The following is a 17,654-nucleotide window of genomic DNA, read 5'->3' on the forward strand; positions in this document are numbered from 1 at the left end:
ATCATCTTAGAACAACTAGGCTGGAAACATATGATCACTAAGAGATAACACTACTTGATGACACATAGTCTATCAGTGGTAGTTTAAACATGCATTCTTGGCAATTAGAAGTAATCAGACAATCCCACACTGTCCAAGAATAATTTGCTACTTGAATTAGATTTCTAAATAATCCTAGTTGTTGGCTGTCAATATGCTCTTATTCATATTATGTGAAGGAGGAAAAAGATACTACTTAGCCAACTGTTATTTATTTTCATCTGCTGAAATACCAACAGAAAGTACATGTTTATGATAAATTCTTAGAATTTAAAATGTTAAAATATTTAGCATAAGCATCCTTAGATACTTTACATATACAGAATATTTTTATAGAAATAATTTTGTTGAAAGTTGGCACAGAAAGATCTCCAAAGACTTGGTTTTCCCAAATGAAAGCAGACCTGGTTAAATACAGATGGTCCCATGAGAGAGCTTGTAAATAAGATATTATACAGTTTTCTTCAAGTTCTGGCATTTATTTCTACCTTAGCAGCTGACAATTTAATGATTAGAAAAATATTTGAATAATCTAAAGGAGAAAGCCTAATGAATTTGCATAAATAAAAGGATAATTAAATAGCATTGGAATTTAAAAATCCACCCTGGCTGCATTAAAATATTTCAGAAGATGTGTCACTCTCCAGTCAAAAGTAATGTTTATTTTTGGGTGCAAATAAGAGCTAAATGCAAAGATTTCACTGGTGAAATTTCTCAGCACAGATCCAGTACTTTCTATAGCTCAACAGTTTTTTTCTCATCCATGGGACTGTATTTTTTTCTTGTCATGGTAGCAAACAGTGCATCCATCATTCCCAAAACTTCTAGCAATTCCTCTTGATAATCAATCTCTTTCTCTACAAGATTTTGAAGTTTCAGAAACTGCTTATCAATAACTGAGGATTGCCCAATCACAGGCATATATATATCTGAAAAATAAAAGATACACGTTAATGGAATTTATGTGCTTAATGAGAATAAAGACATACTAAGAAGTCCCAACTGCCTCTTTTCTAGAACAATTTTAAGCAGGATTTGGCAGCCAAAATCTTGTCACTATAGAAGAGGATGGAGCAGTTGGAGCACACGATGAAATTCCATTTTGCCAGTTCACTAACTGAAAATAATAGCTGGGAAAACACCAATACCAATCTGAGAAACGAGAAACGAGACAACGAAGAGGCACAAAGTTATCCATGAGCCTTCTTGATTCATCATTCCTATCTTGGATCCTAAAAAGTCAAGACGCCTTCAAGTTCAACCCGTAGTGACTTCATGGATCTGATTACGCAATTTCCTTTGTAACAATATGGAAGTGGTTTGCCATAGCTTTTTTTCCAGGATTTTTTTTGGGGGGGGGGACATAAATTCAGGAAGTTGCAGAATTAAATATTTCTGATCACAGATTCAATTTTTAAAAAAGCAGAAAAGTATGTTTACAGAGTGAGTGAGCGAGAGTATCTATGTACAATTATATGCACTGAAGCGCTCACTCACTCTGTAAACATACTTCTTATTCAAGTTTCTTTTTTTTCTTCTATTCAATCATGCCTGATTATCAGAGACTGCTGGAGACAAGTCCCTGCAGTTTTCTTGGAAAGGTTTTTCAGAAGTGGTTTGCCATTGCCTTTTTTCCCCAGGTTGAGAAAAAAAATGACTGGCCCAAGGTCACCTGGTAGACTTTGTGACTCAGGGTCTCCCAGTTTCTAGCCTTAACCTCTACACCAAATTGGCTCTCAGGTCTCTATACTCAATAGTTTTACATGACAAATAGAAAGGAACAGGTAGTCCTCACTTAATGACCCTCATTGGGATCACAATTTCCATTAGTAAGTAAAGCAGTCCTTAGCAACAACAGTTCCAGTAGTCCTGGTTGCAGCTGTTGGGCAAGGAATTCATGCTTCACTTGCCTGGCCATGCCAGTCCTTTCTTCAATTCTGCTCTTTTGGCCACCCTGCATTCTGCTGCCATCACCATCAGCCAGGCACACCTCAACAGCAGGAAAACAGCAAAGGCTACCTAGGGGCAGCAGGGGTAGGTGGCAGCAGAGCGCAGGGGAGATGGGGGGAGATAAGTGGGTGAATGGAATTAAGTGCTGGCTGGAGAATTCTAGGAGTAGAAGTCCACACATCTTCAAGCTGCCACGGTTGAGAAACAATTAACTACATGGTAAGGCTTTCCTAGCCTTATGGAGATCCAGTAACTGAATCTGGAACCTTCTTATAAGCAAGCATTCAATTTCCCATTGAACTCTAGCTACTACCCCTATGCTTATTTGTGGATTGTATTCTTTCATGAGCAACAAAATGCATGCTGTTATGAAATATCTGGGTACATGTCAACTTTATTCATGTTATTTGATATATGAACGTACCTATAATCATTTCTGCAACATTTATCAGTACAGGAGCATATCTTGCATCAGTCACATTCCTGCAAATTTAATTAATAGCCAGATGTTAAACTTCCTATCGCACTCAATTTTTTTCACTTTTAATGACCTACTGGAGAAAGAAAGGAATCTTGGTTTTGAATCAGACTGTAGTGCATTATTGTATTAAGTTCTTTCACATTCTGATATTTCTCCATCCCCTTTGATCCAATAAAACTCATCCAAACTTTTAAAAAAGAATTTGAAAACCCCATCATTCTAAAAGTAGAATACCCCAGGCAATTTAGTTGCCTTTGACAACTAATCTGGTAATTACCTTATTAAGAAAGAAAGTAGGACACTGAGCTGCTTTTCATCCCGCCCAGCAAGTGCATTTTTCAGGGTTCCTCTGCGGTTTAATTCTTGCATGACAGCAACTGTAACTTCAGGTGGATTCTTTTTTTCAGGCCCCTAGTAGTGGAAAGTATTCAAGAATAAAATGTTTTACAATGAAATGTTCTCAAGCATTTCAGCAACCCAAACGTATTCTAATTCCTAAAGAAAAATGAGTTAATTCGGAATGTAAGAGTTTATTTTTCAGAGCCATTCACGGAGCAGCTTGTTGCAATCTTGTCTAAATGCTGTGCCAAGGACACATCTGTTAAGGGTTTTGATTGCAAGGAGCTGTTCAAGGATCATTAATGAAACACTTTTTTTGTTTTCCAAACCAACATAATTGAATTTACAGTTATTTCTAGGCCAAGGTAATCATATATTTTGCTTTCTTATATGAATAAATTATATTTTAAAAATGGCTCATCCCACTTTCACATTTAATGATGAAAACCAGGTAAACATTTCCTATGACTAAATATAAAACTAAACTTTAGGAACTAAATATAAAAAGTATGCAAAAATATTTTAGTTCCACTTTTCCCTAAAAAAAATACTTACAGTGGGACAAAAAGGTATTAGTCAGCCACCAATTGTGCAAGTTCTCCCACTTAAAAAGATGAGAGAGGCCTGTAATTTTTTCATCATAGGTATACCTCAACTATGAGAGACAAAATGGGGGGAAAGAATCCAGGAAATCACATTGTAGGATTTCTAACGAATTTATTTGCAAATTATGGTGGAAAATAAATATTTGGTCAATAACAAAAGTCCATCTCAATACTTTGTTATATACCCTTTGTTGGCAATGACAGAGGTCAAACGTTTTCTGTAAGTCTTCACAAGGTTTGCACACACTGTTGCTGGTATTTTGGCCCATTCCTCCATGCAGATCTCCTCTAGAGCAGTGATGTTTTGGGGCTGTCGCTGGGCAACACGGACTTTCAACTCCCTCCAAAGGTTTTCTATGGGGTTGAGATCTGGAGACTGGCTAGGCCACTCCAGGACCTTGAAATGCTTCTTACGAAGCCACTCCTTCGTTGCCCGGGTGGTGTGTTTGGGATCATTGTCATGCTGAAAGACCCAGCCACGTTTCATCTTCAATGCCCTTGCTGATGGAAGGAGGTTTTCACTCAAAATCTCACGATACATGGCCCCATTCATTCTTTCCTTTACACGGATCAGTCGTCCTGGTCCCTTTGCAGAAAAACACCCCCAAAGCATGATGTTTCCACCCCCATGCTTCACAGTAGGTATGGTGTTCTTTGGATGCAACTCAGCATTCTTTCTCCTCCAAACACGATGAGCTGAGTTTTTACCAAAAAGTTCTACTTTGGTTTCATCTGACCATATGACATTGTTCTGTACCAGCCTGCTACCGGCCTTGCAGAAAGGCAACCCCTGTACAAACGGCAGAGGCTGGAAAACGTCTGCCAAATTTATTAAACAAACAACAAAACATGAAACAAGATACCGGAGCTTTGATCCTCTATCGGAGCGGTTGCTTTCAGCAAACCAGCCCTCCCCCAAACACTCCCTTTATAAGAGTTCAGGGCGTGGCCTCTCTTTGCCTCCTTCCGAAAGTCCCACAGCCTTTCTCTGCTTGCTCCTACTTGACTGCCTCCTGCGTCGGGCGTCCTTGAACAGGGCCAGCTGTGGGTCATCTTCATCCACACTGTCGAGCTCACGCAGCTGGGTCTCCACCAAGTAAGAGGGGCCTGGCTGAGGGCTCTGCGGAGCCTCCAAGCCATCATCAGCAAGTTCTTCTTCAACACCCCCCTCCTCCCCCTCGTCTGAGTCATCCGAGTCATCCGACCCAACTGCCGAACCCACAGGCTGACCCTGAATCACAACAGACATTCTCCAAATCCTGTTCTGGATCATCCAAATGCTCTCTAGCAAATTTCAGACGGGCCCGGACGTGTACTGGCTTAAGCAGGGGGACACGTCTGGCACTGCAGAATTTGAGTCCCTGGCGGCGTAGTGTGTTACTGATGGTAGCCTTTGTTACTTTGGTCCCAGCTCTCTGCAGGTCATTCACTAGGTCCCCCCGTGTGGTTCTGGGATTTTTGCTCACCGTTCTTGTGATCATTTTGACCCTACGGGGTGAGATCTTGCGTGGAGCCCCAGAACGAGGGAGATTATCAGTAGTCTTGTATGTCTTCTATTTTCTAATAATTGCTCCCACAGTTGATTTCTTCACACCAAGCTGCTTGCCTATTGCAAATTCAGTCTTCCCAGCATGGTGCAGGTCTACAATTTTGTTTCTGGTGTCCTTCGACAGCTCTTTGGTCTTGGCCATAGTGGAGTTTGGAGTGTGACTGTTTGAGGTTGTGGACTGGTGTCTTTTATACTGATAACAAGTTCAACCAGGTGCCATTCATACAGGTAACTAGTGGAGGACAGAGGAGCCTCTTAAAGAAGTTGTTACAGGTCTGAGAGCCAGAAATCTTGCTTGTTTGTAGATAACCAAATACTTAATTTTACCGAGGAATGTACGAATTAATTCATTAGAAATCCTACAATGTGATTTCCTGGATTCTTTCCCCCCATTTTGTCTCTCATAGTTGAGGTATACCTATGATGGAAATTACAGGCCTCTCTCATCTTTTTAAGTGGGAGAACTTGCACAATTGGTGGCTGGCTAAATACTTTTTTGTCCCACTGTATATGCTGATACAAGAACCTGAAGTGGGGAGAGGTTCCAGGTCAGCGGCACAGTACATGATTTGCATGCAAATGGTACCTAATTCAAAATGTGGCTTCTCCAAGAAGGAAAGGCAGCAAAATGGAATCCTACAGAGCACTTGCCAACCTGAGTGGGAAGACCACTTAACTGCCTGGCTCCAACCAAATCTAATCTGGCCTACATGGCCTCAAGAAAGTCTCAGTACTTTCCTCAACCAACCTTCTCCTCTCTGGCATAATTGTGTGATTTGCCTTCAAACACAGCTCTGTTTTAGCCACTCATCACTGTTCTCGGGAAGGAAAGACATGAGGTGAGAACCACGTCCATCTTTCACCATTTTGTCTCCTCCTGCAGTCAAAAGCCTTCCATGAAGTGAAAGGTAGGAAAAGATGGCTCTCCAGCAACAGCCTTTAACCATGCAAGAGATGGAAAGCAATGGCCCTCATCTCCTTTCACAGGCCAAAGTGATACTGTCTATAATGGTCCTTTGGAGGGAGAACTTAACCTGTTACCTTTCATTCTGCAAGAGCAATGGGCAACTAAGTCCAGTCCCCAGGCCAGGCTCAGTTCCCCATAATGTGGATTAAAGGCTTGGTCTGGTTAAAGATGGAAATTTTCCGGAAATATTAATTACAGAGGAAAAAGCATCTATTTTCCTTTAGAAGACATAAAACAAATTTGAAAACCTGAAATGCTTTTAGCAGCATCTTTTACCAATCTAAAACCACTTTGCTACTTTAGGAATTAAAGTGTAAAACAGCCGTAAGAGGATGTTTGTGAACTGTGGGACCATCTGTAATCCTGAAATACTGCAACTTACAGTGTGATCAGAGCTTTGTAAAATTCTACTAAAATATAAAGAGATTCTAGTTAAACAAGCAATACTCAAAACAAGGTGATCCCTTTGTTTTCCTAATCCTTCATATTTCTTCACATAAAACCTACAGAGAATTTCTCCAATACTTTTTAACATTATATTTGGTATTTCCCAGTGTTAACAACAGCACCAGTGTTATTGCATATATAGCAGAAGGCTTATATTTATGAAAATATTGATCAGATGGTTCAAGTAATATCATCTTACTTGAAGTACTGCATCCAGAGCCTTGGAAACCTGAAAAGTTCGCAGGAACCTGTCATATTTCTTCAAATAGATCTTCACAGGCTTGCTGACAAATAAATCTTCCTAGTGACAGGGAAAGAGTCAGAGGACAGTCAATAACATAAGTGGTAAAAAAATCGTTTTGGTTTCATTTATTTCTTGTTTTAATTAATCTCCTCTGCTAAAAGGAATCTATAAGAGACACAGTTTGTTCTCGCAAGATTCTTGTTTACACAGTCCACTGCTTTGTGCTCACGTCATGGAAAAAAGGGGGTACTGATTTCTGGGTTCTCACCTGCCTAGGTAATTTTAGGCAATGATCTTAAACAGTATCACTGCAATCCAAATAGCTTTTGGACTATTCCCAAAGCTCCCTGCCCAGCCCATAACAAACAAGGAGAACTGTTCGTCTGTGTCCCAGCAATGGTAGAGCTCATTTGAGGAACTCAAGAGAAAAGGTACCCTTACTGAACGTAAGTAAACTTTGAAATTCCCACCTTGGCACCTTCCCTGGTGTAAACACCACCACAAACTTTTGTTAAGTATTTCAAATATCCATGCCTTTCTGTCAGTTTTATATTTTAATTCTTCACTGATTTAAACTGCCATCTATGCATTACAAGGCCACGCAGGATAATTATTATATAAATAAAACAGATCCTTTTACATGATAAAGAAGATCCAATTCATTCAGTGAGACAACAGACTGTTCTATGGACCTGACAAACTTTGTTCACTTAGTTTTGAACAAATATGGTTACAACTCGATTTCTTCTATCATCAAGTTTGCCACCTGCCACTTTTGTATTTTAAATGCTGAAGGTTTAGTATCCAGTTAACCAGCAGCATATTTGTTTTTGTTCTTTAATCTACTTACCCTACATTAGCTTTTCCAACCTGGTCCCCTTTGTGTTAGTGTTAATATCTGGTGAAATGTAACCTAATTTTACCCCTCATATTTTTAGTTCTTCATGCCATGCACTAACAAAAAATAGGGTTTTCTCTGAGCACCTTTTTCTGCATACCTGCTTTGGTAGATAATTTTTTCCTTTCACAAAGGTTCTGTATGCAGGTCTTCTCCGATGCAAAACCTCTTTTTCTCCTTCATGCTTCCGATGTTTAACATTCAATATGCCATTTGTCATGCCTACAACCAAAGCTTCATCCTCAGGCTATAAAGGAAAACAAAGTTGGTTTAATCCATATATTTAGTTCAACGGTATTAATTTTGTAAAAATAGAAACTAACTCCTAATATTATATATGAAGAGGCATTCTACAAAGACTGAAATATTTTAATCAAATACAACTATATTAAATTACCAGGCTTATGAGGTTAAACCCAATCAAGTCTTTTAGCCCAACTATTCTATCCATGTATTCCATTGTGTTCAAGGGAGCTTATACTGCCAGTAAAACTTTCATTTGCTTTGTTCAGTTATTTGTGCCTATACTTAAAATGAAGTCAATCCAAGGTAGCTAACTTCTTAATCTCAAATATGCATTGAATCCCTTATCTTTGGCCCTAAAGTTTAATTAATAAACAATGAGGTAACACTCTTGATAGAGCCCTTTTCTAAAACATTCATGTCCTTATGTACCAACAAACTAATGTAAAGACTTTACAATTGTGTTGTTATGTTTCCTAACTGATACCCTCCAGATAGGGACGTGGTGGCTCAGTGGGTTAGGACGCTGAGCTTGTCGATCAGATGGTCGGCAGTTTGGCGGGTCGAATCCCCAAGTGCCACGTAGCAGAGTGAGCGCCTGTTACTCGTCCCAGCTTCTGCCAACCTAGCAGTTCGAAAGCACGTAAAAATGCAAGTAGAAAAATAGGGACCACTACGGTGGGAAGGTAACAGCATTCCATGCGCCTTTGGCGTCTAGTCATGCCGGCCACATGACCACAGAGATGTCCTCGGACAAGCGCTGGCTCTTTGGCTATGAAACGGAGATGAGCACCGGCCCCTAGAGTTGGAAATGACTAGCACGCACATGCGGGGGGAACCTTTACCTTTTTACCCTCCAGATATGCTGTACATTACCGAACTCCTAGCAGCTTACGTGTCGACTATATTATCCAGAATTCAAGAGCTATAGTCTAATACATTTGGAGGCATCATGTTGAGGAAGACTATGTTAGTACACAGTCCAACAGGATGTAGTAACAGTATATTTCATGAGATAAAGCTATGTTTTTTTAAAGCAGACTTAATCTGCCTAAAGATGATCTAGATGGCCAGAAGTACTCAAACGTCAACCCAGAGAACACATATTCCAAGCAACATTATTTGGCTATTACCAGGTCAACAATTGTTTGACACCCAAGTTATAGCGCTGAGGCTTTCAGCTGTTGGCCTTTCAGGAGGCCTTAAAAATATGGCTCATTTCTCAGGCTTTAGGGTCAGCATATCAGTGGTGCCTGGACTGCAGATTTTATGTTGAAATGACTGGGAAGTTCTGTACTTTTAGCTAGTGTCTTATTGTTGTTTTATATGCAAATTTTTGCTTCTACTTTTTTATTAGCCAGCCAGGTATGTGATTTGCATGGGCAGCCAAGTAAATTTAAAGAATATAGTTGAAAAGCATAGCACATGCACAACTGCCTTTTATTTTTATAGAAATAAATTGATTTTTATAAATGTCTTTATATCCAGTACCTTATATTCAAAAATTTAGACTGATAAGCATTTTTACTGACAAAAATCTGAAGGCCTACAAAATAAAAGAATGGCAGGGATCACACATTATGTTAAACAAAAAGCAAACCAAACACATTTGGCTTAGAACAATACACAGATACAAATGTCCGTTATCTGTATACCCACCAGATTATATTACTTACTGCTAATGCAAGACTGAGAATTGATGCTTCATAGTTAAAGCTGTGCACTACTTTGTAGGAAGATGTACTGTAAATCTTCACATGCCTAAAAAATAAAATGCCCGTGCCAGTCAGCCCTCTGCTGTAATTTCATCAATATAGGTAGTTCTCAACTTACAACCATTCATTTCGTGACCAAAGTTACAATGGCATTGATAAAAGTGATGTTTTTCACATTCATAACCATTGCAACCCCCCCCCATAGCACCTGATCAAAACTTGGCCTCTTGGCAACTTGGCAATTCGTGGCGGCTGCAGTGTCATGTGGTCACCATTTGTAAACTTCTGACAAGCAAAGTCAGTGGGGAAGCCAGATTCACTTAACAACCATGTTACCAACTTAACAATGTAGCGATTCACTTAACAACTGTGGCAAGAAAGGTTGCAAAATGAGGCAAAACTCTCTTAACTGTTGCTTAGCAATGGAAATTTTGGGCTCAGTTGTGATTGTAAGTCGAGGACTACCTGTATTTAATAAAATGGATTGCATTACACAATGTTGCTGATATCCTATCATTTGATATCCTCAACTGAAGGGTTACTTTTCCTACTGCTCCAGCAGGCAAGATCATATATTTTTTTTCTTTGAAAGATTGAATATACCTGAAACAACCTCCCCACACACCGAAGTATCCAATCTTCCCAGCCAAACACTGAAGAATATCCCCAGGCTTTTTACATCATGCCGTGACATTATCAGCCCTTCAGGAATTTGGATGAAGAATAATTTCAAAGTTACCTTAAATTGTAAAAGTGATCCCCATTACTTATATATGTCATTGCCGTACAAACATCTCTGTGTATGGTTGTAGCTCTGTGCACCATTTCCTGAGAATGAGTTGCTTTGTTGATATATATGAATAAAATGGTCACATTTCCTTTCAGCTAATGGAAAGATAGCAATCTATTGATGGCACCAAAACCACATCAGCAGACCTCTAGCCCTGATTCTGAGATTCAGCAAGCTTGCAAGTCTCACCTTTGTCTTCAGAAAATGGAAGAAGTGCATCACAGTATTTAAATTATCTGTCGAGTTTTCAGTTTTGCAGTTGAATATGCATTCGTTGCCCAGAACTATTAATTAGCACAGCATAAGCGGCTTGATAGAAAAAGCTGAAAAATACAAACCGATCTAGGGAGCCTGAGAGCAGCCTCTCTCCAGAGCTACTCAAACACAAACAGGTTACAGTTTTATGGTGATTTCTCAAAGAAACTAACAACTGGCCTCCTTTAAGGATATCCCAGATTTTAATGTAGCGACCACCTGCAAAGTTTTAAAAAATAGTATTTTATACATACATTTTTGGAAGGCAATCTCCATAGTTTACTTCCCTTCCCAGTCTATTAATCACCCCCTTTTTTCACAGATTCAAACTTTCACTTGGAGTCAAGCAAAAGAAGCTAGACTATAACTTAGAAAAGGCTTGCAAATCCCATTGTGCATTAAACAACTGCAGGTCACTAATCACAGCTTACTAAGACTTGAGCCCATGCTTACGTAATGCAAATTTAAAAGAAAAAGAAACTGGGCAATGGCATTTTTGCATATGGAAATAAAAACAGGATGTTTTGCTTAAAATAAAGATGGCAAAGAGCGGTGGAAAAAAAACTGCTAATTGAAAGAAATACCTGCTGTCACAAGAAGACCTTCAGAAGGAAAGAGATTAACACTCTCTACTGGCTGCCCATGTTCTATCCTCAGAATGCTTTTGTCTGTCCGTGTATCATATACTTTCACCGTATGGTCGTAGGAACCTAGAATATATCCCAGAAGAAGAAAGGATTTAATGCTTCACAACGAGAAGGAACAGCACATAACTGTGCTTTTCTTCAGACCTAAAACATAATCTAACTTTATTAGTGCTTTAACACAAAGGAGTGAGGTTTGTTGGCTTTTTATGTGGCAGCTTGTCCTACTTGTCTTGATCAGGGTCGTTGTACTTTAGGTGTCTGTTTCTAACTGCCAATTTGGAAAAGTGACAAGCTGATTACAACAACAATTAAGCCCAACATTTATGTTGTTAAGCGAAGCAGTTATTGAGTTGCACCTCATTTTATAACTTTTTGCCAGTTGTTAAGTGAATCATGCTGTTGTTAAGAGAATCTGGCTTCTCCCTTGTCTCTGCTTGTCAGAAAGCTGGCTGGGCAGGTTACAAATGGTGATCACATGATCCTGAGACAATGCAACCATCATAAATAATGCCAAGCATCTGAATGATCACGTGACCATGGGGATGCTGCAACAGTAGTGTGAAAATCACTTTTTTCAGTGTTGTTGTCACTAGTCACTAAAAGAAAGATTGTAAGTCAAGAATTATCTGTATTGGCCGTCTTACAACGTCTAATGTCTTACCAACATTTGTAAGAATAAAACAAACTCAACAATAACCAAGTTTTCAACGTAAATTGTCTTATAATCTAAGGTCAAATATGCCATCTAAGGATTTCATGTTCTGATTCCAAAATGTCAGAATTTTAAAATTAGCTACCTATCATTATTAAATTATTCTAACAAAAAAAATGAAACATAGAGCAGAAAACCAAGCTGACTCAGGAAAATCAATCTATTTGAACATAAATAACTAGGAAATTTATAATTAGGAAAATATTGTAATAGTAGAGAAATGAAGAAAAAAATCATTCAGGAAGTCATTTTGTCACCAGTAAATGTAAGGTAAATCACGAACCTGTTACAAAAAGATCTGCATTCAGTTTACTAGTACAGCCACATCTTACATAATCTGTGTGCTCTTTATAGCATGCTATTTCAGATGAGGTTGAAACATCCCAAACACGTGATGTATAATCATCTGCTCCAGACATTATTCGATACTTATCAGACAGAAATCCTACAACACGTACTGCTCTATAAATCATAACAACAAAAAACAAATATAAAGCCATCTCATTTTTGCTATAGCCAATACAAACCCTTCAAAGGGTCTGTGTATTCTACTATTTCAGAGTAATGATTAGCACTGTTTTCTGAATTACTTGAAGATTATCTGAGATACTTAAAGGGAATCTGAAATCATCTCTGTCATTTTAAAAAATAGTTGAGAACAATATATTAAAGATCTAAGAAAATAATCTTTATAAATAGGGGGAAAGCTGTCCATTAATTCACACAGTGATTACAAATAAAATGGCTGGGTTCACCCATCAAGGAAACAATAATGATCCAGTTATTCTGGGTTAAGGCATGATATGCTAAGCCAGGATATTATATGCATCTTATAGGCCACTCAGAATTAGTTTGGATCTGTGCATCCTAAAAGATCTGAAATAAACAACTAAAATACCAATTAAACTTTAATTAGTAAATTAAATGTATTCAACAATTCATATTTTAAAATTCTGTATTATGCATAAAAGCAAACTCTAGTCATATTTTTAAAACCTACAATTATGAAAACTCGGATCAATAATCAAATGTTTCCAGTATATTAATTAAAACCAAAATTAATAATGAAGTTTTCTAGCACAATTAAACAAATCAGATCTGTGGGAGCAAAGGTGAGCATAATTATGTGCAAAATGTATGCCAAAAGTCTGCATTTTACATCACAATTGCACACAAAGAATTTTTAAAATCAATGCACTGTGCCTAATGACATTAATATAGACTCATCAGTTGGTAAAACAATGGCAACTTATTACTTGTAAATATTATATTTTCTCACATCTGAAATTGCAATTACTCCAAAGTACACTTGTAGACTGAAGTAATTAAGTCAATGCATCAAGTATAGTCATGTTCCTGTACTTACTTGGTGTGGCCTTCAAACTGTCTTAATGGTGCTCTCCCACCAATGTCAAAGATTCGAACGCTCCCCTCTTCACTGCCAGCAACAAGCAGCTGTCCATCCTCTCGATAGGTGGCACAATAAGCTACATCTTTGAAGCGAGAAAATGTTTTGATTGGCTCTTGTGAATATCGTCCATATATGTGGATCTAAAACAATATATAATGCACAAATTTTCATTCAGAATGATACTGGAAAAGCCAAAAGCTTGCTGCTTATGGCCACAGCTGATGCACGAATCATTCTCCACATGCCCTACATCAAAGTCAATAACTTTGACCTTGATTGCATAGACATTACTGTGGCCTCTGAAATGGCCAAAAGGTAACTCTGATTTGCATCAATGTTTTCTTTCTTTAATAAATGTGCTTAACAACTTGCTATGATCCCCTTTACTTTCTTCATTTTTGGTGCACAATACACTTGCAGAAAAATATGAAAAGGGTTCCTTATTCCAGCCTTTGGACTAATAAACTTGTCATCAGTCATTATGATGATTTCGAGTTTGAGACCATTGATCTATAGAATACCTCTTCTCTGAAGAACCAGTTCTCTTTCAGGTATATCTAGAGACTCACATTTATTGATAAACCATTGTTTGGTATCACAAGTATAAGCATAGGGATCCTGAATGGTACATTTTCCTTCTCCTAGGTAACAAAACCAAATCTTTCTTTTTCTTCTGGACCAAACTAGTATGTTATGACTTATGAATCCAATGCTAACTACCAATTCAGATTTCCACTACTGGCTACAAAACCTTTCCCTAGAACAAAATTTCAGTAAGATTAACCAATTTAGAGTTTTAAAATGGTTCTGCTAGAATGAAAAGAGGACTAATGAGCTTAAGGCTCTTGCAGCTAATTATTATTGTGGTGAAGGATGATGGTTAGTCCCTTGAGGGGAAGGAAACTATTGTTCTCTTAGTCTATCTGTGGATCTCTGAGCTCCTCAAAAGGGCTGAGAATGATTTTACCTCCTCTGAGGAGTAAATCAATTGAGCGAACATTTGCTGTCCCCACTGCAGCTGTTGAAAATTATCCTAGGGAAGGGAAAGATATGCAGTGTGTGTGTGTGTGTGTGTGTGTGTGTGTGTGTGTGAAGAGACAGTCATGCTTCTGGTGAGGCAGCCGCTTGAAAGATTAAATTCTGAAAATGGTGGTTCCAACTTTCTGATAACTATTGTGAAGCAGCCAAGAAGAATGAGGGGCTTCCGAAACCTTCAGGGGACCTGGCAATCAATGAAAAATTTTCAATGAGAAATAAAGATAAAAAGAGCAGAAAATCAAGATAAGCTGGGAGCTGGTGCATCAACCTGCGTATCAGAGGGAAGAATCAAACAATTTGGAGGTAGTTCTATGAGGCAACCTACAGGCTACAAAACAAATTCTTTGCTCTTGCTACTAAAGTAAGTGGAAGGAGCAACCTAAGTAAAAATATGCACCAGGAAAAAAAACCTATAGAATTATAAAAGACCTTTCCGTATAACAGAACTGAATTTCCTATGCATTGTTTCACCTGTTTCAGCAAATGGACACATTTGTTCTACTACAGTAAACATAGGATGGCACAGCAATTAATTTGCAGAAATTCGAGTGTGAGAAAATGTAGATATTTTAAAGAAAAAAATTAACTTAAATCTTACCCTTGATGAGGCTGTGACAGCATAATTATACGGAGGAACTGGAGAAAAGTCTATTTTATTCACTGCACCAAATTCCTTTATCTGAATGGGAGTCTGAACAAAGGTAGGACAATGTTAAACATTATTATCCTTTTTAAGGCAATGTTATTAGAAAAATATTTATAAAAGACTGAAAGAAAAAAGTGACAATCTTTTAAGTTTAAAAATGAAATATTTTTATTCACAGCATTGCAACATCATATGCATTCACATACAGTGAAACTTCATTTTAATAGCTCATTTGGGGGGGGAATGTCAATTACTCCCAAATTTCAAAAAATAAGAAAATAGACACTCATGATAATTTACTTCATTTGTGTAGTACTTTCATTTTGCAAATTTATTTATTTATTCCTGTCATTTTCCTGCAAATGCCGGGTCCACTTTTTTCAGATCAACTGAATAGTAATCTATTGGTTAAGACAAGCACTGACAGCCAAGGCTGACCTTGTGGGCTGAAAGAGAGTGATTGTTCCAAAGTCACCAAACTAGTTTTCATGCCTATGGCAGGATTGGAATTCACACTCTCCTGATTTCTAGCCTGTTTCCTTAACCACTAGACCGAACTGGCTGTCAAAAATTAATTTTATATTAACGTAATTTGCACAATTGCTGTAGTTTTGTAAAAAGTAGGCTAAATTACCATAAGTTCAACTATCTTGTCCAAACTACTCTAATGCAACCAACTTGTCTGGCATGTGGGAAATGTTTGGATGAAATCTGGTCCACGGATTCTAAAGTCAGCTAAACTGAGGATTTGTTAAATCAGGGTTCACTCAGGAATGGGAGAGTGCAGACAAATTTTGCATTTTTCTTTTTTCAATAAAAAAAATCAAATCAGGTTATAGTTACAAAGAATTGACTATATCAGTTTCAATTCCTAAAATTAGCTAGTGTATGTTATTACCTTATAATTCTTCCAATACAAAGTATCCTTTGTAATTTTTTCTCCAAGCTTTGGAAATGTCTGAACTATTACAGGCTTGTAATTTGCCATTGTTTCCAGAAGCAGAAAGTAATCTTCCACCTGTAAACTTCATAAGGCTAGAATTTTCTAGATGCAACCTTTTAAAATAAAAAGCAAACAGGTTGTTTAAAATAGCAAAATAAGTAAGGATACAATTCTCCCATCTTCTTTTATCTAAAATATGAATGCGTAGAATAAATCTTAGAATTCAAATTACTGTTGAGGACTAGGCTGTTTCACTCATTTTGAAATGGGAGGTGGTAAAATTCTACAATAATCTGCAATATATTTGTTATTCCATCTTAAACAAGAATTCTATTTGTAAGAGGAGATTGGACAGCCATTTGTCTGAAATGAGATAGGGTTTCCTGCTTGAACAGGGTGTTAGATTACAAGACCTCCAAGGTACCTTCCAACTGTTATCCTGTTACTCTTTTCCATTCAATTTTTTAAAATCTAACTAGAAAATCTGCTCAAACTCTCCTCAGCCAAGGTAAGATTTATGTTTCCTTGAAGTCAGTAGTTACAAGCTCTGAAGAGGGATGTGAGAAAAAGTCTCAATTAATGTCAACTATTAATTGACTATCAGCTATTAATGTCAACACCTAGTAAATTGCAATTGATAATTTATAGCCGATACAGTCAGACTTCATAAACTGTGTTTATGACAATACAGGTTATGCCCAATTCTGGCCACCTGGTTTTCAATTTAAAAACAAATCAGATTGGTAACAGATAAAATGGAGCACTTTTTCTTACTGCAATTACTTTTAAAACTCATTGATAGCAGGAATGCCAGTGGACGACTGCCCCAAGAAACTTTTTCCGGAAGCAACATTGCCCCTAATACCAATGATTGCAAACGCTGCTTTCAGACTTCACTTGGAGGCTTTCCAGGGCCACCTGCCTGCTGTTAACAATGCAGGCAGGCAAGAAAGCGTTAATCTAATCTAATCTAATACTCCCGCAGCATTTTCTGGGAGGGAGACAACAAGGTGAGGAAAGAAGCGGCTCTTCCTGGTTTGCCTTCCTGCCGTTAAAATGCTACAGTCTACCTACCGTTACTAGAGAAAAGAGGATGAATTGAGGCTAAAAAAGGAAACGCTAAACCAGGGGAAGGAAACCATTTTGTTTCGAGGTTGGGGAGTTTTCGCATCCCTGGGAATTCCCCCCCACACACAATCAGCCCGCAGTTACCGGGATCTCCGGTTCCTCACGCTCACGCTGCCGCGCAGGGAGCCGCCATCGCAGCACAGTGTGGCGGCTCAGCAACTACGTCATCATACCGCGCCTCATCTCTAAGTTCTGCGGCGGCCCGCCAGAGGGCGGCCGCTTTTCTCATTCGCGTCGGCTCTCGCCCTTTCTGCTTCCTTTTTGATTCCGCCAGAAGAGGGCAGAATAAGCCGGAGGGAAGTTCTTCGCAATTCCTGCCCGTTGTCGACCAATCTTTGCGTAGCATTGCTTTAAATTTTCTCCAGTCTTATTCCAATGCGTATACAAGGAAGCAGGGGATAGAACAGGGGTCTTCAAACTTGGCCCTTTTATCACTTGTGGACTACAAATCCCAGAATTCCTCAGCCAGGCACGCTGGCTGAAGGTTTCTGGGAGTTGAAGTCCACAAGTCATAAAAGGGCCAGGTTTGAAGACCCCCTGGGATAGAAGAAGAGGTGGTGGAGACTAAGCAGACTAAGCCCTTGTCCCGGGGCTCTCGAACTGTTCC

At 38.5% G+C, this 17,654-nt stretch overlaps 1 protein-coding gene across 1 annotated transcript; it reads right to left on the minus strand.

Annotated features, from left to right (window-relative positions):
* Positions 1 to 202: 202 nt before the first annotated feature.
* UTP15 (UTP15 small subunit processome component) lies at positions 203 to 17,311 on the minus strand. Its single transcript, XM_081317509.1, has 13 exons — positions 17,132 to 17,311; positions 15,875 to 16,032; positions 14,929 to 15,021; positions 13,248 to 13,432; positions 12,165 to 12,343; positions 11,107 to 11,232; positions 10,606 to 10,741; positions 9,439 to 9,523; positions 7,620 to 7,766; positions 6,577 to 6,678; positions 2,748 to 2,881; positions 2,414 to 2,472; positions 203 to 968 (listed from the first exon to the last, which is right to left on the minus strand). The coding sequence occupies exons 2-13, from the start codon at positions 15,962 to 15,964 to the stop codon at positions 775 to 777; spliced, it is 1,530 nt and encodes a 509-aa protein (XP_081173635.1). The 5' UTR covers positions 15,965 to 16,032; positions 17,132 to 17,311; the 3' UTR covers positions 203 to 774.
* Positions 17,312 to 17,654: the final 343 nt, after the last annotated feature.

This window comes from Vipera berus, assembly GCF_964194415.1.
Source record: "Vipera berus genome assembly, chromosome: 2".
NCBI lineage: Eukaryota > Metazoa > Chordata > Lepidosauria > Squamata > Viperidae > Vipera > Vipera berus.